The sequence below is a fragment of the Gossypium arboreum genome, chromosome 1 (assembly GCF_025698485.1).
Source record: "Gossypium arboreum isolate Shixiya-1 chromosome 1, ASM2569848v2, whole genome shotgun sequence".
In the NCBI taxonomy this organism is placed as follows: domain Eukaryota; kingdom Viridiplantae; phylum Streptophyta; class Magnoliopsida; order Malvales; family Malvaceae; genus Gossypium; species Gossypium arboreum.
The window spans coordinates 6,746,494-6,770,537 of record NC_069070.1 but is presented as its reverse complement, the minus strand read 5'-3'; the positions used below and the strand labels follow the sequence as shown (position 1 = coordinate 6,770,537).

The 24,044-nt window shown below is 31.9% G+C and overlaps 2 protein-coding genes across 7 annotated transcripts; one reads left to right on the top strand and one right to left on the bottom strand.

The window, feature by feature from the left end:
• Window positions 1–9,341: 9,341 nt before the first annotated feature.
• LOC108463830 (kinesin-like protein KIN-5D) lies at window positions 9,342–16,730 on the top strand. 3 transcript variants are annotated; one of them, XM_017763766.2, is made up of 23 exons: window positions 9,342–9,555; window positions 9,983–10,188; window positions 10,282–10,411; window positions 10,542–10,697; window positions 11,072–11,548; window positions 11,729–11,826; window positions 11,908–12,064; window positions 12,270–12,339; window positions 12,442–12,518; window positions 12,630–12,683; window positions 12,771–12,851; window positions 12,957–13,068; window positions 13,294–13,380; window positions 13,464–13,639; window positions 13,996–14,157; window positions 14,237–14,344; window positions 14,437–14,595; window positions 14,679–14,762; window positions 14,874–15,079; window positions 15,593–15,694; window positions 15,778–15,887; window positions 15,992–16,143; window positions 16,223–16,730. In XM_017763766.2, exons 2-23 carry the CDS (start codon window positions 10,019–10,021, stop codon window positions 16,469–16,471), a joined length of 3,177 nt encoding a protein of 1,058 aa, XP_017619255.1. In that variant the 5' UTR covers window positions 9,342–9,555; window positions 9,983–10,018; the 3' UTR covers window positions 16,472–16,730. The 3 variants fall into 3 exon arrangements, with proteins under 3 accessions (XP_017619255.1, XP_017619254.1, XP_017619253.1); XM_017763765.2 differs by having other exon boundaries at window positions 9,969–10,188; XM_017763764.2 differs by having other exon boundaries at window positions 9,964–10,188.
• Window positions 16,731–17,773: 1,043 nt separating this feature from the next.
• Window positions 17,774–23,084, bottom strand: LOC108463829 (uncharacterized). 4 transcript variants are annotated; one of them, XM_017763763.2, is made up of 4 exons: window positions 22,603–23,084; window positions 21,460–22,457; window positions 18,214–21,372; window positions 17,774–17,961 (listed from the first exon to the last, which is right to left on the bottom strand). In XM_017763763.2, exons 2-3 carry the CDS (start codon window positions 22,346–22,348, stop codon window positions 18,227–18,229), a joined length of 4,035 nt encoding a protein of 1,344 aa, XP_017619252.1. In that variant the 5' UTR covers window positions 22,349–22,457; window positions 22,603–23,084; the 3' UTR covers window positions 17,774–17,961; window positions 18,214–18,226. The 4 variants fall into 4 exon arrangements, with proteins under 4 accessions (XP_017619252.1, XP_052882772.1, XP_017619250.1 ...); XM_053026812.1 differs by having other exon boundaries at window positions 21,460–22,351; XM_017763761.2 differs by having other exon boundaries at window positions 18,214–22,457.
• Between the last annotated feature and the right edge of the window lie 960 nt (window positions 23,085–24,044).

Below are 24,044 nucleotides of genomic sequence, written 5' to 3'. Positions count from 1 at the left end.
AAGGTGAATAATGAGTAATGGTTTTAGTTGAGGGGAGGTGATTGGTAGATATTGATAAAAATGGTTTACAATATGATGTAGGGTTGCATGCGTGGGAAAACAAAAATGAGTAGTAATTTTTATTAATAGATTTTAAAAATTAAATTACTAAAGTATTATAATTTTTTAGAAAATTATAAGAAGTATATAAGTTATTAAAAGTATTAAATAATATAAAAATTAAGATAAAGTATTAAATGTTATAAAAATTTAAGATTACTACTTATTTTATAATTTTTTGAGAATTTTATATAATCCCTAACTCAATTAAGCCCTTCTAAAATAACTAAAAATCAATTAAGCCATCATAAAATAATAAAAAATAATTAAGTCCTCCACGTCAACACTTTTTCACTTTAATTTCCATATTAGCCACCACATCACCTGTTAGGTCAATACGTAAGGTTCATAAGTATTTAATTAAATCTTTTGTTTTTAAAAAATTAATAAATTCAAATATTTATCCATTCAAATATTCCATTGGTATAACTTTTCAAAATTAATTTAAATTTATACATAATAATATTAGAATACTTATGATAACTCTTTTTTCTCTTGAACCTTATCTTTCTCTTATTTCTCTAACCTAATTGATGCTAGCGTGATCGGTAGCTTGATTAGTTGCCTCTCTCTCTCTAGATTCCTTTGGCCTTGTTATTTTCCTTTTCAGAAATAATTTGGGATCAATCTATATCGGTGCATAGAGATAAAAATAAACTTATGAGAAATTAATTAAGACTTCAATGCATGTATTAATGTCACTTTCTTTAAGGTTCATTCGTATCCAATTATTTTATGGTGCGCAAAAGAGTTATTGGAAAATAAACCTTGAGGATACAATGAAGCTCAATGACTGTCGATGTTTTGCACTGATGGAAACAGTCCGTTGAGCATTGAGCGAAGCATAACAAAAATATCAATTTATATAAAGAATTTGTAACCTCCCTAACCTAACCTAGTCGTTAAACCTGAATTCAGAATATTACATTAGTCATTGAAGTGACCTAGAGAGCTGTTGAAGTGACCTAGTCGTAAAAGATACACATCTTTCTCCGGGTTTACGAACATTGTTTATCGCCCTTGGATCTGGTCCATGATACCTAAATCGGGTTCTTCGAATGTCAATAGATAATAGTTAACGTTTGATTTCAAGATTCGACAACGTTATTAAAACATTCGGCAAGAATCGAGAAAGATTTAGAAATCGGGTTTCAAGATTAGCGTAGATTGATACCATTTTGATAACTACAAATTCTATTGAACTTGGATGAGAGAAATAGGGTTAACAATTCCAAGATTTGCTATCAGTGGAAGAACGATTCACATTTGAATTTGATCTTTGATTTGAGAGAGTGCAAACAATTTTCAACAAAGAAAGAAATTATTTGCAAAAAAGGAAAGGGTGAAAAAAGAAAAGGGGAAGATATACGAAAAATAATTCTTCTCTAGGTTGAAAAGGGAAACCAAAATTCTAATATGATTAGGAAGGGGATTAACTAGTTAGGTTAAGCAAATTTTAAAAGGTTATTTTGGTAAATTACCCATATTACCAAAGTTAGGAACTAAAGAGAACGAAGTGTTGCTTAACCATTAGGCTACTACCCATGCTTTGTCATTTTCTACTTCATTTAATATGCATACTAGATTGATTTTGTTCTTTAGTTGCTAAATAAAATAAAAGGAAAACGGGAAGAGTGAGGCTTAAACTTAAGATTTTCTTAGGGATTTCTCTAGCTACCCAACCATCAAGTCTAAGTCATTTCTTGGTGATTAATTAAATTTCTAACCCTATGTATTTTGGGGTGTTATAGAATTTCTATAATAATTTTTTTATAGAACAATATAGAAATATGAAAGATAGTGGGAGAATAGAAAGAAATTTTGTTTCTATGTTTTTTTTTTTGTTTTTTTTGTCTAACAAATGAATTTTCTCTTCTATTTATAGAAAGTCTCATGTCTCTTCATGGGGATATAACTACCCAAAAGGATAGTCATATCTTTAACCATAAACATAATTATTCAATAGGTATCTACTTAAATAAATACCTATTGAATAATTATGACCCTTTGTTATTAATTAAGTGGTATAATTTTTTGTGACAAGAGACATAATTGATCACTATGAATAGTGACAACTCTTGCTTAATAACCATGACATTATTTTTGGATCACTTGTACCTTTTCATTTGTAACTATTGGAACACTATATATATTTTGAAAATGTTCCAACAATCTCCCCCCATTTTCAAAATATTCTAGATTTTGATAATCTTAGAAATCAATTGCATAAATAAAGGTGTCTTACAATTGAATCTTCACTTAGTGAAAACATGTTAAAGTTAATCAAAATTGCATGGTAGACTATGTTTTGAACCAACTATTCCATTTAATTAACTGAACACATCTCACATAATGATTTCAACATCAATTAATGTATATTATCCAAGGACACTATTATGACCATATGCATGTAACCTCTTTTCATGAGTGCTATCAGAGCCAAGCCCTTGAGCTCTTAGAAGCGGCAACACTTCCACTCACATAGGTAGATCTCGAGAATGCTCCTATAATTATAACACTCTAACACATTTATGTTATCGGTCTATTAAGAGTATAATACTCATCATTCCTTTATCATTACAGATACCTAGACTTTTCATCCTGTGATGATTTTTTTTATAGTGCTAGCAATCACATACTGATGATATACTTTGTCTCATTAAACACAAGACTTGATATTATACCAAGTGTTGAGTCAAGCTTCTATCATGGGTGACTCAAATATTATGGGCTTGTATTTCATCCCAAATTTTCAACTTTCCAACATAGCTATGTTAATTATTTATACCACATGGTGAAATTTTATATTTTTTTGTGTCTTGAAAAATCACAAGACCAATATCTCCACCATGTTCAATTACCCATTCTTTTGCAAAAAAATGCTGTCAAGGATATCCTTTCTACTATTGTCAAATTACAGTGATCACTTTGTTTTTCCTTATCATGACAATTTCATATTTGGCTATTTTATTTATTTCTTGATATCCAAGAAATTAATTTCACAAACACCAAGTATATGAAACCATACATCATGTCTTTTTCATCAAGTTGTTGTAAAAATACCTCAAATCTCTTGGTGAAACTAGACAACATATTTGCTATTTGTCATAGCTTCTTTTCAAAGTTAGTACATGACTTTAAAGCTCTTTTTTTTTTTGTATTCATAGTCAAATAATATTATTTTTTCTTAATGCATCATATATATACAAGGGTGTAACATATATAGTCACATTAGAGGGCCATCAATTGTCTAATCAAATGACTATAAAATCACACATTTATTCACCCTTCACCATGGATGTCATCAATTATTTTTTTACTATGATCAAAATAATGTCCATCACCTAAATGGATCAAATAGCATTCATATTGTTATTTTTTATACTCATGAGATCTTTGACTCATGGCTTCCAAAGTAAATTTCAAAATTTACAACATCTAAAAATTTCATAGAACCTTGAGATTATAAATTATATCCAAACCATATAAAAAAAATCACATGCACCATCATAAATATGTACAATATGATCTCGAATTCAAATATATGATTATCACGTTATATATTCTCACTAGTAAATTTCATACCAAAATAGTGGTCTTATTATATAAACATCTTTTTTGGTTTTAAGAAACCATTCCAATTCAACATTTTAAAAGTACTCATTAGACTTAGTGACGTAACTTTTCAATTTGGGAAGACTCACTCGAATGGTCATAATGCTTCTGTTGAACAGAAATATGTTCAACTAATGTTTGAACAATGCCATCACCATTCAAAATGAAAGTAATTTTTTGATCAATTAATAGATCTTTTTCCAAACCTGCATTTTCATTTCATCTTCCTTCTTTCTTTCTTTTTGGCTTTCATTGCCCAATTTTTAACTCTAGGCTACTTCTTTTGGATTAAGCCTCCAAAAAGTTGACTTCTCCTGGTATCACCTGCCATCATCTAAGCTATCGAATGGGACATGACTAAGTTGTAGTGTCAATGCACTAAACCTATGAGTTTGATGGTTGAAGCCACGTTTGATAATGGTTTAGCATGCATTTGTCATTTTTCTGTTTAATCCATGATGTTTCCTGGTATTGGCTTTTGAGGTTTATTTCGCAGAATGACCTTGGTTGGAGGTAGGCATTCGAGCGGTGGTTGGTGAAGACTCCAAACCCCTGCTAGTTTAGGTTATCTTTCTCATTTTTCGAGATTTGTGTTTACCATGAGTTGCGGTACTTGCGGTACTTATTTTTGTATTTTTTGAAACCATTGGACCTGCTGTTCTGAATTTTTTTTTTAAATTAATTAAATAAACCTAAATTTAAATATAGCTTTAAAAGTTTTAAATGGTTTAGATTAATTTGAGAAGGAAAGTTGAAAAGCTATATAAGTAGAGGGGCATGTGCCTCCTTGCATCACTCTTTATCACGTGGGGCGTCTTTGCCACCTCATACGAACCCCACATTTTTTTTTTTGTCTTTATTTTTTCTCCTCTTTTTCGATTATTTTTGGGGTTAAATTTTCCTATTCCAACTTTTTTGACAGTTTACCTAAACTTAACCACCTCCGAATTTAGCAATCATTTTAACCTCGTAATTAACTTAATAAATAAATGGAATTTATTATTTATCTATATCTATAATATATTAAAGTATGAATTTAAAAAATTGAACTAACCAGAATACTTTTTATTTTCTATTACATTATTAAATATACAATTAAAAATAGAAGTTGTGATATTTACACATTTAAAAGTAATTATATTTTCATTTATAATTATTAATTAAAAATTTGTGCTAATTCTAAAATAGATATATTACTTGAGTGGATAAAACATAAGAAAAAATTGTGATAATTATAATTATAATTATTAATTAAAAATTTTATATAAAAGAGAATTGTGCTAATTTTATTGATGTAAATTTGAGTATTAATTAAATAGAATTTTAAGCATCTTAATTATAACTTAATTATTATTAGAGTTAATTTTGTTAATTAATTATTAAGTTATTAATTAAATAGAATTTTAGGCATCTTAATTGTAACTTAATTATTGTTAGAATTAATCATGTTAGTTATTGTTTTAAATAATGTTACTTGCATTAATTATATAAAGTATAGGTTGATTATATTAAAAGTGATTTAATTATTATTTGAAAATTTTCTATTATGAAATTTGAATGGATAGGTTAATTGTTTTAATTATATTTAATAATTCAAATAAAAATTATTTTATGTTAATTATTATAATTAAAAATAAAATATTTAAATTTTTTGATTAAATGTTAAACACATAAAATCACATGCAACACATGTAGTATTAAAATTAGCTTTTAACTAAATGTTTGAAATTAAATAGTTTGCTAGTGACCTATAGGGATGAAAAAATCTAAGTTCGGTGAGCTTTGACTCGATCTAATTTGATAAATATATATATATATTTTTAGATTTTGGTTTTGGATCATGTAAATTTAGTTCTTCAATTAATTAGAATGGTTTGAAATTAGAAAAGGTTTTCTCGAGATAATTGTCAAAATATTCTTTTATATATAATATTAGTTTAAAATTGATAATAAAATTTATATTAATATTAAAAATATTAAAACAAATAATAATATATTAAAAATAATAAAAATACATAAAAAATTATCTCATATTAAATCGGTTCAAAATTTGGTATAATTTTAATTTTTAAATTGATTTCAGGACAGATAAATTAATATTTAATTTTAGATAAATCGAAATCAAATTATATTAGAAACATATGGAATTGAGATTGAATTTACCCTTTCCATGTAAGTGTCCAAATATATATATATATATATATATATATTAAATGGTGTTTGGTACACTAACTCTTTCAATTTGTAGAATTTTCTTTGTCTTTCCTTTTCAAAAATATTAAGTTGTCTATTTCTTTTCAGGTAGATATGTATGTATTTGTATATCCATGTGTTTTACCTAAATTCAATTTTCCATTTGATGTTGCTGAGTATACTAGGAAGTCTATATACTCTTTTTAAATTCATTACATTTATTAAGTGGATTATTATTATTATAGGACACATTACAGTTTTACAATCCTTTTAACTCCATTGAGTAAAACATAAATGCATAAATTAGGTACATTGAATGAGATAAATTAAACTTAAGTGCTCAATTGGAATATGCACATAAAATTTTAAAATAATATATACATAAAATAATTTTAATTTTAAACTCAATTGGAAATGCTATATATTCCTATGATATATTTATCATGTGGGTCAAAAAAAACTTTCAAATAAATAAAATAGAGAGATATATTAATTAGATAAATATGTTCAAACAAGTTAATAACTTGTACATAGGTTCAGGTGCTGACATCAGGGGCATAGTTAGGGATTCTGGCTCTGGACCTTCCTTGGTTGATTGAAATAATAACTTTTTTAGTCCCTCTCAATTATTAAATATTCAATTTAAGTTTTTTTTTTAACAAAAAATTTCTCTTTCACCTCAGAAAACTTTTAAAATTGTATGTCTTCCTTGCTTCATCCGTGGTTAACATGTTATCTTGAATTCGATTCCAATATAACTCTTTCTCCTTCGATTAAAATAGAATGCAAGCTTTAATTATAAAAAAGAAGAAGGACTTTTCTAGAAAATGTAATAAAAGAGTTGAAATTCAAAATTCAAAATTTAAAAATTAAAATAAATAAAAGGTTTTCCTAATGGGTTGATGATTATTGGTTAAGAACAATTTTAAATTTTATAGAAGAAAGAGAATAAAATTTTAAATTATTAGAAGACAAAATTAGTTGTTAAATACAAAATTCTCTCCATCAAAACTTAAAAAAAAAAAAAAAAGAGGGGCAAAAATCTTGTAATGGGTCCCTTTCTCATTGGTTCTTAGTGGCTCCCAACTTTCCACATAAACAGACACCTGCTCTCCTCACTCTCCCCCAAAGTCTTAATCACATCAAGAAATAATAGTAACCTTAATCACATAAAAATGAATGGGGACTAATTATGGATTTAGTCCCTCTATTATGTTGAAACTTAAAATTTAATCATTCTGCTGTAATTTGACATAATTTGATTCCTATGCTTTATATCGTAAGTTCAATTTGATAACACTGTTAACCTATAAATAAAGTAAAAGAGAAAAGTCAATTTTAATTATATTCATTCTTATAAAATCCTTCGAAATTGGAAATACATATTATATAGATACTGGATATGGATTAATATATTAAAATGTAAAATATTAAAAGCATTATCTGAATTTTTTGTAAATAAAATAACTGAATTGGAAAAACTATTAATACTAACATAAGCAGAGAATACAAAAGTTGTAATTGACTATGGAAATTTTAAAAGATTAAACCAAGAGTGAATTGCAAAAGGAAATATTAAGTAAATATATTTAATAATTACATTTTCAATATTAATATATTATAAAAACTATATTAAATATTATGATTGAGTACTTATTGATACTACTTTAGTTGACAAATTCAATTGTCAATTGTTAAAATGTTAGTCATACAAAAAAATTATATAAAATAAATTTTACATTTGTGTAAATTGATCTCTCCTTGTATATACACAATGGCATGTTTTTTATTTAAAATTTTTATTTATTTTTAAGTTTTAGAATTTTAATTGTATTGCAAATTTTAAATATTTATTATTTATTTTTAAATCATTTATGGAAATGAAAATAAATATTATATTTTTAACTCACATATATTGAAAAAAAATCATGCTTAAAACTATATGAAAATTTTATAATCTTGAATAGACTTTTAAACATTTATAATGTTATATATTTATTTTAAATATTTTTTATAATTATATTTTTACTGAATAATATAAATTAAAATAATTAATTAGATCATAGTTATTTAAAATATTTTTAAAAATAAAACAATCTACATACAAATATTATAAATTCAACCCTGCAACTTAGAGGAAAAACGAAATCACTCTATCACTTCCTCTTAAATCTAAAGCTTAAGTTATTTATTAAAAACAACCTTAAATTTAAATTTAAGATTTTTCATCAAAATTTATTTGAAATATTAGTTAGAGCTTTCGTATGATATTTAAATGGTATAAATTTAAATTTTCGTATGATATTTAAATGGTATAAATTTAAATTTTCGTATGATATTTAAATGACATAAATTTAAATTTTATCATTCTGCACCTCTTCTTTTAATATTGATAAAAGAAAGTTTATTATTCTTTTAAAAGATAAAAAAATTTATTGATTTCTATAATATCCATAAATTGTGGATTTGATTATTATATTTTAATTGATTAATTTTAGTTTATGAGCTTTTCAAATTAATCTATTTTAATCTTTAAATTTTTTTTAATTTTTAATTTTTAATCTTGACTCAAATGATAGTAATCAAATTTGTTTATCTAAATTTTATTATTAGTATCGTATTATGCATAAATTGTGAATTTAATCTATATTTTAATTTTAATTTTAATCTTTATATTATTTAAATTTTAACTCATACGATAATCATTAAAACAATTGCTCAAAATGATATGATTTTTTATGAGTATTTTGTTGAATTAATAAACTCATCTGACATTATAGATTGAAATAAAATGTTTAAATTATTTTAATGACAATCATTCTGGTGAAGGTTATAATTTTAAAATTTTAAGAATATAAATATTAACAATGCTCAGATAATAATACATATATTAAATCCACATACGCACTTAAAGCAGAATTTAACTAGAAAAATAAAATCTCCAGTTTAGGAAAAGGATAATTTCGTAATATTCGGGAAAGTGGGAGGCAATTATGTTAATCTCTAATATCCGGTTTTTTTCTAGTTCATATTTTTAAAAAAGGTTTTTGTTATCCTCTTTGGCTTTTAGCCTTTCGTTTCCATTTATAACGGTCGGATATTACGATGTACGGAGCTACTTTAACGCCGTTAACTTAAGCTTCCCCCAACCTCGTTGCCGTCCCTTCACAGTTTATCCATACTAACGCCGTCAAAATCAAACCATATCTCCTGCCTCCGTCTGTCTAGGGCTGATAAAAAAAACCATAGTATAAAAACAAATCTTTTATAATTTTTGTTTCATTCATAATTGTTTTTAATTTTATAATATAAAAACAAATCTTTTATTTACAAATTATTTAAAATATATATAAAATTATTTCTTAAAAGTGGACCACTATTCCGAATCGAAAACTTAATTTTTTTTAATAATTGAACCGAACCGAACCGAGCCGAACCAATATCATAGTTACAGTCCCCTTCTTTGTGAAGCTCTCTCTCATGTTCATTTTTAAAAAAGAGAACGAAAAATCATTGCCATTTGGATTTTGATTAAGTCTCTCTCTACATTTTAAAATTTCGAAAACTCTCTCAGCTTCTTATTCTCTCTCTAGAATCGTTGCCATTTGAATTTCCATTTAGCTCGCCGGCATTTTGTTTTAATTCAATGTAAGCTCTCTTTTAATGATTTTTCGTCGCCGAATCTCTTAATTTAGAAACTCTAATTCGGTAATTCCGATCCAAGTCTATAGATAAATTTCATTCACATTTTTCTGCTTGATTTTTTATGTACATTTTTTTACTCTGAAGAGGTAAAACATCTTTTTCTTCCAAATCTGTGTATAATTCACCTTTTCTTTTCTTTCTTTTTTTTTTTTGTTTTTTATTTCATTCAAAATTTTGATCTTCTGAAGACTGAATTAATGTCTCATTAGTGTCGAGTTAACTCACTGAGTTTGAGCTTTTCTTTAGTCACCGCGCGTACTTAAAAAAGTTTTAGATTCGCTAAAGAAACGTACTAGCATCTAAATCTTGAAGCAATACTACGTCATTTACACTGAATCCGAGTTTGCTCAGTGTAGTTACAATTACACAGTGATTTGAATCGCAAGAGTGGCTAGAGCTCTCTGCAATGGAATCTGCACAGCAGCAAAGAAGAGGAGGAGGAGGATTGGTATCGCTATCTCCATCGCAAACGCCACGTTCAAACGATAAATCGGTGCGAGATCTGCGATCAGCCGATTCCAGTTCGAGTTCAAAACAAGATAAAGGAGTTAACGTTCAGGTTATTTTACGTTGCAGGTCAGTGTTTTCTTTTTTTTTGTTCAGTTAGTATTTATTTAAAGGATTAAAAATTAATAATAACAATTTCGGTTTTCTTTTTCCTTTTTGTAGGCCATTGAGTGAAGATGAAACGAGAATACATACTCCGGTGGTGATATCGTGTAATGAAAGTAGAAGAGAAGTTTGTGCTGTACAGAATATTGCTAATAAGCAAATTGATAGGACCTTTCTTTTTGACAAGGTTTCATGCTTGTTATAAATTTGCATTTCATTGGCGGAGATTAAATTTTATGTTTTGTTAAAATTAATTGTTTGGCTCTTGAGAAAATGTAGACGGAGTGAAATTGGAAACATTAATTGTTTTTTGCTAGGTCTTTGGTCCGTCGTCTCAGCAAAAGGAGTTATTTGATCTAGCTGTGTCTCCCATTGTGAATGAAGTTCTTGAGGGTTATAATTGCACTATCTTTGCATATGGCCAGACGGGAACTGGAAAGACATACACAATGGAGGGGGGAGCAAGGAAAAAGGTTTGGTTTTGTTCTAGTTTGTTAAGGTTGCATTTGGAAACTTGAATTTAGAAAATCGTATTAGTGTGGTAAAGCATATATGAATGCAATATTCATTATTATTTTTCAAAACCATTGATCCTTTTATGCCTATGTAGTTGTGATTTTGAAATTCTTTTTGTAAATGAATTTCATGTTTTTATGCCTTTTGAAAAATATAATCTTATTGAATTTCAAAATATTTTAGATAGAATATATGCTTTTTTATTCTCACAATTTTTGTATAAAAATGAAATTTGAATCCAAATTTTCAAGTTTATGTTTTCAGGCATAGAATAAATGATTTCATGATCTTTTGCTTGCTTTCAGTTCTAAATGAATTGTGGTTTATGCAGAACGGGGAATTCCCAAGTGATGCAGGTGTTATCCCTAGATCTGTTAAACAAATTTTTGATATATTAGAAGCTCAGAATGCTGAATATAGTATGAAAGTTACGTTTTTAGAGCTTTACAATGAGGAAATAACAGATCTTCTGGCACCAGAGGAAACTATGAAATTCGTTGATGATAAATCTAAGAAACCCATTGCTCTTATGGAAGATGGGAAAGGGGGAGTTTTTGTCAGAGGCCTTGAAGAAGAGATAGTTACAACTGCTAATGAAATTTACAAAATCTTGGAAAAAGGCTCTGCTAAAAGGCGAACAGCTGAAACTCTACTTAACAAACAAAGTAGTCGTTCTCATTCTATATTTTCAATCACAATCCACATTAAGGAGTGTACTCCAGAGGGGGAAGAAATGATTAAATGTGGGAAGCTAAATCTCGTTGATCTTGCTGGTTCTGAGAATATTTCACGTTCTGGTGCGAGAGAGGTATTGTGTCACAATCCTGAATGTATAATTTTCTATGGCTATGAGTCTTATGTATCAATCAAATGACAAAAAAGGACAAAAAAATTCTATGTTAGTCTCTTCAAAGACTGATTTTGTGTTGCCAATGTTAGGATATTTTAACCTTTTAATTGTTGATCCCAAGTTAATTGGCTCTTACAGGGCAGAGCAAGGGAAGCTGGAGAAATTAATAAAAGCTTGCTCACTCTTGGTCGTGTTATCAATGCACTTGTTGAGCACTCTGGTCATGTACCTTATAGGTATGGATTATCAATACGTGAAAATTTCTCATTAGCATCTTGTTTTAGTTTGGATAAATAATATATATTTGCAAATGGCAGAGATAGCAAACTAACAAGGCTATTGAGGGATTCTTTGGGAGGGAAAACAAAAACATGTATAATTGCCACCATATCACCATCCATCCATTGTCTGGAAGAAACACTCAGCACTCTAGATTATGCACATCGTGCCAAGAATATCAAGAACAAACCAGAGGTCAGTGGATTAGTCTTATGAATCACCTTCTGAGCTTTTCATTGCTAATTCTTTCCCATTATACAAATGAACTATTCTGAGCTTTTCATTGCTAATTCTTTCCCATTATACAAATGAACTATGTCCCATTTCTCTTTTATACAAAGTTAAAATATTTGACCTCTTTGCGACATGCTGAAATAATTGAAATTTGTTACTATTACAGATTAACCAGAAGATGATGAAATCTGCTTTGATAAAAGATTTATATTCTGAAATTGATCGGCTGAAGCAAGGTAGTTGGCTGTTCTTTAAAATTTTTGCCAAGAAACTTAATTACCTCATCGTTTGGTTCTTGTAAGTGATAATTTTTTGCTTCCCTTTTTATGTTCTACCAGAGGTGTATTCTGCAAGAGAGAAAAATGGCATTTACATTCCACGGGATCGTTTTCTCCTTGAAGAAGCCGAGAAGAAGGTAGGATTTAAACCATGTGATTGAATGGTAGAAATGTTCGTCCCAAGTTTCATGGAGAATTGAATTTATTAGTAATACACTATTACTAATAAATATTAACTTTTACCTCAGGCTATGGCTGAAAAAATAGAGCGCATGGAACTTGAATCAGAATCCAAGGAGAAAGTACATTTCTTCAAGTCAACCCTTTAGTTCTTTTCTGATGTAGGATTCAGTGGTCAAGCTAATTATTCTTTATTTACTTTTCTGCAGCAAATTACTGAGCTTCAGGAGCTTTACAACTCACAGCAGCTGATGACTGCGGATTTAAGTGAGAAACTTGAAAAGAAGGAGGTATTACAGTTTTGGACTGTCATCGTACAAATATCATATTAGCTCTTTTATTGTCTTATACCGTGACAGGAGTGACATTCTCTTTCTCGTTTCCTTTTTCCCCAGAAAAAGCTTGAGGAAACTGAAATTGCATTGTTTGATCTTGAAGATAAACATAGACAAGCAAATGCAACTATTAAAGAGAAGGAATTTTTAATATCTAACCTCCTTAAATCTGGTGAGTTGGAGGTTGCTTGGGCAACTTGTCTGGTCTGTTTTTTTTTAACCATTTCATTATCTTCATTTTGATGGTTGTTTTGTCACTTTTTTTCATCAGTTACATGGTAAGGTCTTCATGAGATGTACATGCACATTTCTGATAGAAAATAATGTATAGAATAATCATTCTGCTTTTTATCTTTTTATAGTTGAATTTTAAATATGCCCGTTGCTAACTTTTCAGAGAAAACATTTGTTGAGCGTGCTTTTGAACTCCGAGCAGAGCTTGAAAACGCTGCATCAGATGTCTCAGATTTGTTTGCCAAGATTGGTTAGTATCCTTAGTACCTCACGTCATTTTTAGCATGGCTTGTTCTCTTAAGGTTACTTTTCCGAATGCTGTTATGCTTTCAGAAAGGAAGGATAAAATTGAAGATGGAAACAAATCACTTATCCAAAAGTTTCAGTCCCAGTTGACGCAGCAGCTTGATATCTTGCACAAGACTGTGGCAGCTTCTGCAACTCAACAAGAGCAGCAACTGAAAGACATGGAGGAAGACATGCAGTCCTTTGTATCAACAAAGTCTGAGGTATGGTTTCAACTTGAACTGTCATTTCTGACCCAAACCTGACTACTCAATCCAATTAACTCAAATCCTAACTCGACCCAACCTGCTTTGACCATAAAATATCAACAACTCGAACCTACTAAACCTGAATTCAAAAAGGACCTGAACATGTAACCCGAAATGACTTGAACAAAAACTCGACTAGGAAACCCAGTGATCCAAACCTAAAATTTTAAAAGAATTGATGCAATCTAGATTGACTTGATCCGAAACGAAGCTAACCTACTCAAATGACAAGTCTAGTCTCAACAATACATTTGAACATATTTAAGGACTGGATTGATAGCCTCTATAGCTTATCCTTTGTATAACTGCAGGCCACAGATGAACTTCGAGGAAGGTTAGGGAAATTGAAGAACATGTATGGTTCGGGTGTCAAAGCTTTGCAAGATATAGCCACAAAGCTTGATGGAAATTTTATGTCAATTTCGGGTGATCTAAATTCTGAAGTTGCTAAGCACTCATGTGACCTAGAAGATGTGAGCAGTATTCTCATAAGTTTCTAAGTGGACTTTCCTTTTCTACTTTTGCTTATGAAGTTATTTATATGTGGTTCAGCTGTACAAAGGAATTACTGCCGAGGCTGAAGCATTACTTAATGACCTTCAAAGTAGTCTTTACAAGCAAGAGGAGAAGCTAACTGCATTTGCTCAACAACAGCGCGAGGTTCGTAACTTATTGCTTAAAAATCAAGTCTCAGCTAAACTGTAATTGAGAGGTGTTGGCAGTGGACTCACTTCTTTCTATTTCATCTACAGGCACATTCCAGGGCAGTAGACAATGCAAGGTCAATTTCTAAAATAACAGTGAATTTCTTCGAGACTTTAGACATGCATGCATCCAAGCTGACCAAAATTGTGGAAGAATCTCAAACAGTAAACGACAACAAATTGTCTGAATTTGAAAAGAAATTTGAGGTACTTAATGGTTCTTAGTTCAGATAGTTTTGCTTTTCTTAAAGCCAAAAAGATAACTTCAATTCATTATATAATACATGTAGGAATGTGCCGCTAATGAAGAGAAGCAATTGCTGCAAAAAGTGGCAGAACTGCTTGCAGGTTCAAGTGCTAGGAAGAAAAAGCTGGTAACAATACACATGAGTTCTAATTTCAACATTCTTATGAGCTGTGTTTTCTTGATCTGTGCTCAATAATTATTTTGGGGAGTAATTCCTTTATTTCTGTTTACTTTTTAGGTCCAAATGTCAGTCCACGATCTCCGGGAAAATGCATCCAGCAAAACCAGTAAACTACAGAAAGAAATGTCTACCATGCAAGAGTCCACTTCTGTTGTTAAAACAGAATGGAATGTTCACATGGAAAGCACAGAATCCCACTATATTGAGGATACTTCTGCTGTAGAAAGTGGAAAGAAAGACATGGAAGATGTTCTTCAAAATTGGTATGGTTGGTTTTTCCTTCTTTTGTTTTTTTTGTTTTGTTTTGTTTTTTTTTTTTTTTTTGGGGATAATTCAAGTAAGCAAAGTTCTGCAACAAAGTTTGACAATGGTTACAAACCTACTCTCAGAGAGTACATTAGCTACTACATTGAATTCAAGTATCTATTCCTACCATATCATGTAAATATACGAGTTTCAGGCAAGACAAAAAACCAGTGTTTATTGTTCTACCCTTAGCTCTCCTTACGGCTCAATGCAAAGCTACCTGCCAAGAGTCATGCTGCTTGGAACTTCCAGTAGCCAGTGTACTCTTTGAGAGGGGGTTGCTTTGAAAACTGGCCTTCCCGAGATAGATGATCCCTTTTTTCAGTATTATCCCCACATGATAAGAATTCAAGAAGAGATGTTTGTCATGATGATGTATTTAAGCACAATTTTCCCTGGCATCAGTATTCTGTTTGCAATGGATTGCTTTTTAAGTAGGCACTGAACATTCTACAAAATTCCTGTTGCAGTATGAAGAAAGCAAAGATGAGTGCTCAGCAATGGAAGAATGCTCAAGAATCCCTTCTCAGTTTAGAAAAGAGTAATGTTGATTCTGTGGATTCCATTGTTAGGTAAAGCTTTACTTCCTCAAAAAAGTATTTTAGACAACTTCAGATAAAGATCACTGATCTTTGTTATCTTTTTATTCAATTAGGGGAGGAATGGAAGCCAATCAGATCCTCCGAGATCAATTTTCTTGTGCTGTATCCACTGCTCTTGAAGATGTAGACACTGCAAACAACAGTTGCCTAACATCCATTGATTGTAAGTTTCTAGATTCTTACAACTAAATGAATCTGTCAATTCTTACTACCCTGAATCTGAACCAAATAGAAAAGGAATAAACTGATGAACAAAATTATGGGCAGATTCATTACAACTTGATCGTGATGCATGTGGGAACATGAATTCCATGATCATTCCTTGTTGTGAGGAATTGAGGGAACTGAAGGGTGGTCACTACCACAAGATTGTAGAAATCACAGACAATGCTGGGAAATGTCTGGAGGAGGAATACATGGTAAGTTTGTAGAAATCAGCAAGCAAGACTGTAAGAAAATGTTATTTATTTAATTTTGGTTGGAAACTCGTAATCTCAGGTGGACAATCCATCGTGTTCAACACCAAGGAAGAGGGCATTCAACCTACCAAGCATGTCATCGATAGAGGAACTGAAAACGCCTCCATTCGAGGAACTATTAAAGTTGTTTTGGGAAGCAAAATCAGCAAAGGTAGCCAATGGAGATATAAAACACATGTTGGGGGAATATGAAGCAGCATCAACAGCTCCCCAATCCCCATCCCAACAATTGAAAGATTCTAGACTTCCACTCACTGCTATTAATTAAAAAGTGACTGGGAACTTTTAAAACAGATAAAAACAAGAAATTAGAATATTATTTTATATTATATTATATTATACATATAGTATTAGTATAGTGGTAAGAAAGAAAAGGTTGTACAGTGCAGATACAGAACCAGAATACGGTGTGGCTGAACGACTCCTCCCCTTGGGCTTCCATTCATTGTTTGTTGAAAGAATTCAACTGGAACATGCAGTGAGTTCTTAAATATAATACTAAAACAGTGGTTTATTATTATTATTAATTGTTTGCTTCTACCCTCCATTTGGTTGTTCTTGTTTGAGTTGAGATTTTCTATTCTTTAAATGCCCCATCTCGTAAACTTTAAATATACTCCTTTATTAGTTATATTTATGTTATAAAAAATTAAGGTTAATTGCACAACCATTCTCAAATTATGATTAGAGATGGCAATGGATCAGGTGTTCTTCTGCTCCACATTTTCACTAGTGAATGACCAACTCCAACCTTGAAATGACATTCAATTATAAATGATAGGGGATTTTATCTAAATCTCAATCTCAATCTCACCTTGTAAATTTCAATAAAAAGTCAACCTGACCCACCGCAAAACCCAATTCAAAAAAAAAACCTATAGGATTGGGATGTAAAAATGATGTCGGTTTAAGTTTGTTTTTTTGCTATCCCTATACGCTCTAATTGAGTTCATAGTATGTTGGCATATCCGTACAAAAAGTGCCAATATATCAATTAAGTCTTTCAATAGATTGACTTGGAAACTCAAATCACATTGATCAAATTGTAAATAATTTATGCCTATTTCATGGAGAGCTTGGATCTTACATATAAAAAATAATAACCCTCCTAAAATTTATTAACGCTCCAAATGTTTTAAACATACTCCATATCCGAAATGTCATTTAATACATAAATTGACTGCTAGGTTGAATAAAAGAGTAGACTGAAACAATATTGATGCTTTGAATACTCAATTAAAATATATGAAGTTTAAGGACTACTATACAATCCAAGCAATATTTAGCAATGCCTGGTGCAATTAGCCCAAAAAAAATTACATTCCGTTAATTAACTTTGTAAGCCAGAAGTAAATTTGCATTAAAAAAGGTATTTTTTTTAGAATGGGACAATTTTGATAAATGCTTATTATCTACAACAATGTTATTTATTCGCAGCTTTTGTATCAAGGGAACAAGCTGGTCAAAGTATATAGAAGATATGCAAAATATGCTGCTGTTATAAATAACTGAATTTTGCTCCAGTACATATGTACATTAAAAAAAAAAAAAACCCACGTAAACCTTGACATTATCAAAAATATAGATTATATTATTATGGTGATGATTAACAGAATCATGAAGTGTTCATTGACCATCAGAATATCAGTTTCTAGTCTACATTTTGTTCTAAAATCACTATCTATATGTAAGTGTAACCTTCCAATTTATAAATACATACCTTGAAAGCTTTCTATCCTACCTAAGCTGGACTTTGCCCTGTAAAAATGTCAATGTTACACTCGGTCAGAAATCAACAGGGTCAATGACAAGCACCAACAATGTACAAGCCATATTAGCAGTGTCATGACAGAGGAACTTACTGATACAATCATACGAGGCTAAAAGCCTTCTAAGTATAAACTAAATTCATAGTAAATATACTAAATCACTGAGGTTAAAATGGTGAGCAAAGAGGTATTACCGCACCAACTAGTTAAAGAAAATTTGCATAGAACAATCGAAAACTACCTCAAGTATTTGATCATAATAAGCTTGCATCGAGGTGTTCAACAGGTTTTTCTCTACCATCATCAATATCATCAATATCTTCATTAGTGGAATTTTCTTGACATTGTAATTCGCCATCTTGCACAGGATTTAGGTCAGGAGGCTCCAATGTCATTGGATGATCCTGCTGACTGGTACATTGCTCAGACCCATGACTAGAGTCAGCATTATCCTCCGCGTTTTGTCTATCACAACACTCCATCTTTTTATCACTGTAAATGCATGAAGGTTCAACATTAAGCTCAGAGCCTAATTCAAATCCCGACTGATCCCCAGTGTCATGAAAAGCCACTGTTACAGCTACTTGATCGGATTGCTCAGCAGTATCCTTTTTCGGCCTCTTCCATTTCTTAGTAGATGAAGTACCATCATCCTCAAAATCTTCTTCTTCTCTTTCTCTATGCAAATAAACCCACAATTTCCTCTCTCCATCAAATTGTACACAAGGATCACGTTCATAGTGCAAGCGGTCTAAGGCTCCACTAACAATCTGGTTTACTTGTGCATCAGAAACTTCTTCAACGACGTACTGAGAGTCTCTTATCAAAGTACAAACATCTGCACGTGTGCCAATACTTCCAGGCAACCTGGCAGCAGCATCTCTCACAAGACAAAGAATCGTAACATGCGGTGGCCGATCACGTTTCAGCATAAAATGGTCTCGAGCCTTTGAAGTTGGCTTACCTCCACATCTCCTCAAGGGAGCAACTATAGATTTTTTTCCATCAGCAGCTGTGTAAGAGAAGGCCCTGTCAGGAATAGAATACCTAAGAAGCTCCTCCCTACGGAAATAAGCTCTCACTTCTTCAGAACTTGAGCTAATGGTGTTAAGGCTTTTCTGAGCTTTTAGGTCTCTGAACCTTTCTTTCTCATCTAAGTTGACTTGCATCAGTTCAAGCGGAGGTGCAGGAAGACTTCCTATTTGTTGGAGAGTCTCTTGACCATTTTTTAGCCAATTTGCAAAAGAATCAACCAACTTGACAAGCATTTTGTGAGGAAGACCCCAGGCTTCGGGTGATATCACCTCCTCGGTCGTCTCAACATTGTTTGAGCTATGCATAGCAGGGCCAACCCAAGACCAGCTTTTTGTGGACTTCTCATAGGCAACAAGTACCTTCCAACCTTTTGCTCCCAAAGGTGCTGTTTTTGATGAGAAAATCTTTAGAACTCCCCGAACTAAATCTTGAAGCGGCTCTTCTGCCTCAAGGATACACGGATCTCCAGGATTTACTGCCACACGATTAACAATATCATGAACGGTAAGAAAAGGCACACTTGGTTGCACAAGATGGTCTGAATTATTGGTAACTGTGTTGTCACATGAGAGAACCCCATTCAGATCACCTTGCTGCTTTCCATTCTGCTCCTCTCTAGGTTTACCAACCTCTAAGGAATCTTCTGGAAATGGAGTAATCATTGCCATACGAACTGCAGAAAGAAGATGTATAATTGAGAATGAGAATCCAGTATGAATGGTAGGGGTAATCAAAGTAAATGGCTTTTTCTGTGGTTTGGTTTCCATCTCCAAATCTGTGGTTCCCAGATCTGCACCATGAGGCTCAGAAGGTTCCATATCTGAAGTAACTGTATCAACCTCGAATTTCCGTTTTCCCTTTTTCTTCAAGAAAGGAGAATCATCAGTTTGCTGCTGGGAGTTAGGCTGCACGTTGCCATCTTCACCTCTTCCGTTGACATCTTCCACGTACCTCTTCCCTTTCTTCTTCTTTGTCACTTTGTTGCTCCCTAGCAACGAAACTTCAGACTTCTCACAGCGATCATATGCTTCAGTGTTCTGTCTTTTCTTCCCAGTTCTACCCAGGTTAAATTCATCTGCCAATGATAGTGCCACAGGCGAACCATCCTCCTCATCAAGATAATCATGCTGATTATTTGACTGAGTCATAAAATGATCATAGGCAAGTTCACCGTTCTGCCTTTTCTCAGTAGGGTAGGCCCTCAATGAGGACCTACGTAACCTGTCACCAGGTTCCCCTCGTAAATGGCCATTCTTGACCAACTTGGAAACTTGTTTCCCACCAACCTCATCCAAAACTCTAGAACCAGAGTTAGGTAAGGGACTGCTTTCATGCATCTTACCCTTCTGTTTTCTTTCCGAATAGTAGCTTTCTACTCCTGCCACGTGCACATTTTCCTCAAAGCTCTTTTTGGAGTAGCGGTTCATTCCATCAAGAGGCCATCCATCCTTCATAGTATATTTCTTTGAAGATTTGGTCTTCTTAGAATCAAGGCCAGAATTCAATGAAGACAGGCGAGGATTTTCTATGACGCCACTGGTGTATGCCAACTTGCCTCTCATTAGAGGATTGCTCTCCTCCTCATCATCAAATTGCTCAGATGAGTCAGATTCTGTTTCTTCGTTTTTAATAAATGCTCTACTACCTTTTGAAATGGCCATAACTGCTCCTCCATTTTGCAAATAGTTCCCTCTAATCTTCTCCTGCGATGGTTTCTTTCTACTGGCAGATTTCAAGAATTGGTCACTCATCAGTGGTGAGGAAGCTTTATAAGATTTAAAACTGAGATCAGGAGATTCCCGCAGTGTTTTCCATTTCTTGTGCTTAATATTCCAATCATCAGGTCTAACGGACAAATCCACAGAGAAATCTTCTCCTTGGTTTTCATTTTGCCAAAACAGTTCAGTGCGCTCAGATAAGTCAACTCGACTCCCTTGCAATGGCAGCGAAGGAATTCGGCCTTTTATAGACTTTATTTGATCTCCGGCTGCAAATAGTGGGTCGTTTTTGAAACGCTTGGACTTTTTGGCAAAATCATGAGATATTCTCATATTAGGAGGCTTTGAAGCATACACTTTTGCCTCGGACAATTGATTCGCATTCCTATTCCTACCATAGGAAAGGAAATCATGCTTTGAAGACAAAGGCGAAGCCGTGAAACTATCAGTGGCTAATTCTTCCCCTCTTAAAAGATTGTACTTCTTCCTTGCTCTCGAAGAACCAGATTTGCCCATGAAGCTATTATCGAGAGCATTTTGGTTTCGCTGAATACCTGTTCCAAACATTGGGTCTTCAGCATCATCTAACCTCATCCAATCCCTTGCCCTGAGTGCTGCAGACTCATATTTCTCTCGAGGAAGTGTTCCTGGCAAACCGTATGGCTCAGAATTCATATCTAAATCAGGGGAAAAGCGGCTGCCAAACTCTCTTGCAAAAGGAAGTTTTGACTCACCTGTCTTCAGTTTGCCTTTTGGATTCTGCTTCCTGTATTTTGATGGTTCCAAATCCATCAGTTGTCCTCGCGATGCAAACTCTAAATCTGGTTCAACCCCAAAGCCAGAGTAGCGACCTGATTTCTGTGGAGCTTTCCAGTCCTTAACTCTTTTGCTCCAAAAACCATCAACCAAATCCTCTCCATCAGAGGATGCAGAATCCTTATCTTCCAACTTCTCATACATCAAACTATTTTGACTTCTCATAATATTCAAAACACGAAGCCGCTCCTCAATACTGTATCCCCTACAATTAAGCCAAGCATCCCTCATTTGAATAAGATTGACAACCATAGTATTCTGATGCTTCCTCAGATGATGGTAATGCTGCCGCTTCCGAAAGAAATTCATGCCCTCCCTATAAAGTGCAACCCTCGGCTCACACAACCCTCCTTTCAACATATCAAACAAACTCTTAATAGGACTCCCAAAGTGAAGATTATTACCCTTAAAAATGTCGATCAAGGTCCGCATAAACGTATCCTGATCCATATCAGGTAAAAACTTAGTAAGGCTAAACCTCTCTTCATCACTTAAACATTCATTCCACACATCAAGAGACAAAATATCTTCCAATCCAGGAAGATCATATAACTCAAAAGGAACCAAACAGGTCGAGTTCCCGACTTGGCAAAATTCAGCCCCGGTTTCACCTAATTCCAACAAATCAAAGTCATCCGAACCTGCTCCTGAATCAGCATCATCGTCAAATTCATCATCAGAATCAACGGCTGACCCTGGACGTTGAAGCTCGTCCTCATCACCTGACACAGTCATCTCTCTACTACCAGGCGAAAACTCCGAATCAAAGGGTGAAACTTTGGAATTACTCTTCTCAATCGCCATCATAACCTTAAGCACCAAAAAAAAAAATTTCTAATCCTCAATTCTAACCAATTTAATATTTCAAAAAGAATTATTTTCACCGTTTTCGGAGTACAACGAATTCATCAGAAACCTAACAGAAACAAATAAAGGAAATAAATTCTCAAAATTTGAAATTACGAACTAAAAGAAAAACTGAAATACAGTAAAAATAATAAAATTGAAGAAGCAAAACAATATTCAAAAGAATATAAAAACATATATATGTATATGTATACCTCGTCCGAAAGGAAGTGAAGAAATATCAGCGGCGAAATTGAAGATTTGGAGATCTCCTTTTCTTCTAATTTTCTAATCAAGAAAAATAAGGAGGAAAAAAAGCAAAAAGAAAAAGAAGAAGAAAAAGAAGAGACAGTTAAATCTGAGAAACCCTAAAGGGAGTTTTTGAAATAAAAGAGGAAGGAGATGAGGGGATCAGGGGAAGGGGAAGGGGGGAGTTGAAGAAGACGGAAGTGACGTGGAACGATGGGAGCCCTTGGATGGAAATTGCAGAGGAAAAGACGAAAAAGGGCATAGGGTTGAGGGGGGATGGGGGAAGAAAGAAAAGAGAGTGGAAAGGAACTTGACTGGACTTGACTCAGTGAGTTGCGTTCGTGCGGGAGAGAAAGAGGGAAAGGGGGAAGCAGAAGAAGAGAAAGGCTCGTGATTTAGCATTTAGGAAGTTTCCCGCCGTTGGATCTTGCCCCGCTTTAGGCGCTATTTGCCTCTTCGACGTCGTTTAAGTCCCTCAATTCCTTTTTCAATTTTATTATTTTTACCTTTTTCATTTTTTTGAAGCTTTAGACTACAGCGGAAAGGTGGTGGTAGTTAAATAGACGGTTATGTTTCTCATAAAAAGGAATTTATCTACTAAAATTATTATTTCCTAAATTTTATTTAATGTGGAATATAATATATTTCATGTATAAAGGATATGAAAAACAAATATTAATATTAAATAAATAAAATATGCAACAATGAAATTATAAACTTATTTTTTATGTCTAAACCTTAATTTAATGTATATAAAGATTTAAGTTTGGGCACTAGTTAATTTTATTTAATAATAAAAATATTTATTAAGATTTATTTATTTATTTATTTTTATAGACTATATATATAATACAATAAAATTATAATTTAAAAATAATAAATTTTAAATACAGTTTAGACAATGCATTAACGATGTCAATTAGAAAGAAAATAAAACAGCTATTTTATTGGAATTAAAACATAAATTTTTATATTATTTTTATCCAATAAAAATAAATTTATATTATTTTATTATCACTTTTTGAAACGGTAATTTATTGTTATCATTGATTCATATTGATATAGATTATTGAAAAATATATAATTTTATTATATCTTACAATTAATTGTTATTTTTTAAATATTAATTTATTGTTATCATTTATTCATATTAATAAAATTATTGAAAAATATATACTTATTTTGGTGGCATATTAAAGATTAACACTTATCTTACTAAAAAATATTAACTTTTATCAAGCTTATTCTCTTAGCATAATGATAATCAAATTTACTATAAAATAAATTATAAATGGTATGAAACAATCAAGAATCTAACAAATTAAAATATACATTTATAGGAGCCCATGTAATAGCCTGATGGTCAAAGGGCTCACTGTTCTAAATGTGATTTAGATTCAACTCGCTA

What these genes read in the sequence shown, in the direction of transcription:
- LOC108463830 (XM_017763766.2), top strand. Translation starts at nt 10,019, where the DNA reads ATGGAATCTGCACAGCAGCAAAGAAGAGGAGGAGGAGGATTGGTATCG. An exon ending in AATTGATCGGCTGAAGCAAG is followed by an intron (nt 12,340 to 12,441) that starts GTAGTTGGCTGT and finishes ATGTTCTACCAG; the next exon opens with AGGTGTATTCTGCAAGAGAG. An exon ending in AATTTGAAAAGAAATTTGAG is followed by an intron (nt 14,596 to 14,678) that starts GTACTTAATGGT and finishes TAATACATGTAG; the next exon opens with GAATGTGCCGCTAATGAAGA.
- LOC108463829 (XM_017763761.2), bottom strand. Translation starts at nt 22,348, where the DNA reads ATGATGGCGATTGAGAAGAGTAATTCCAAAGTTTCACCCTTTGATTCG.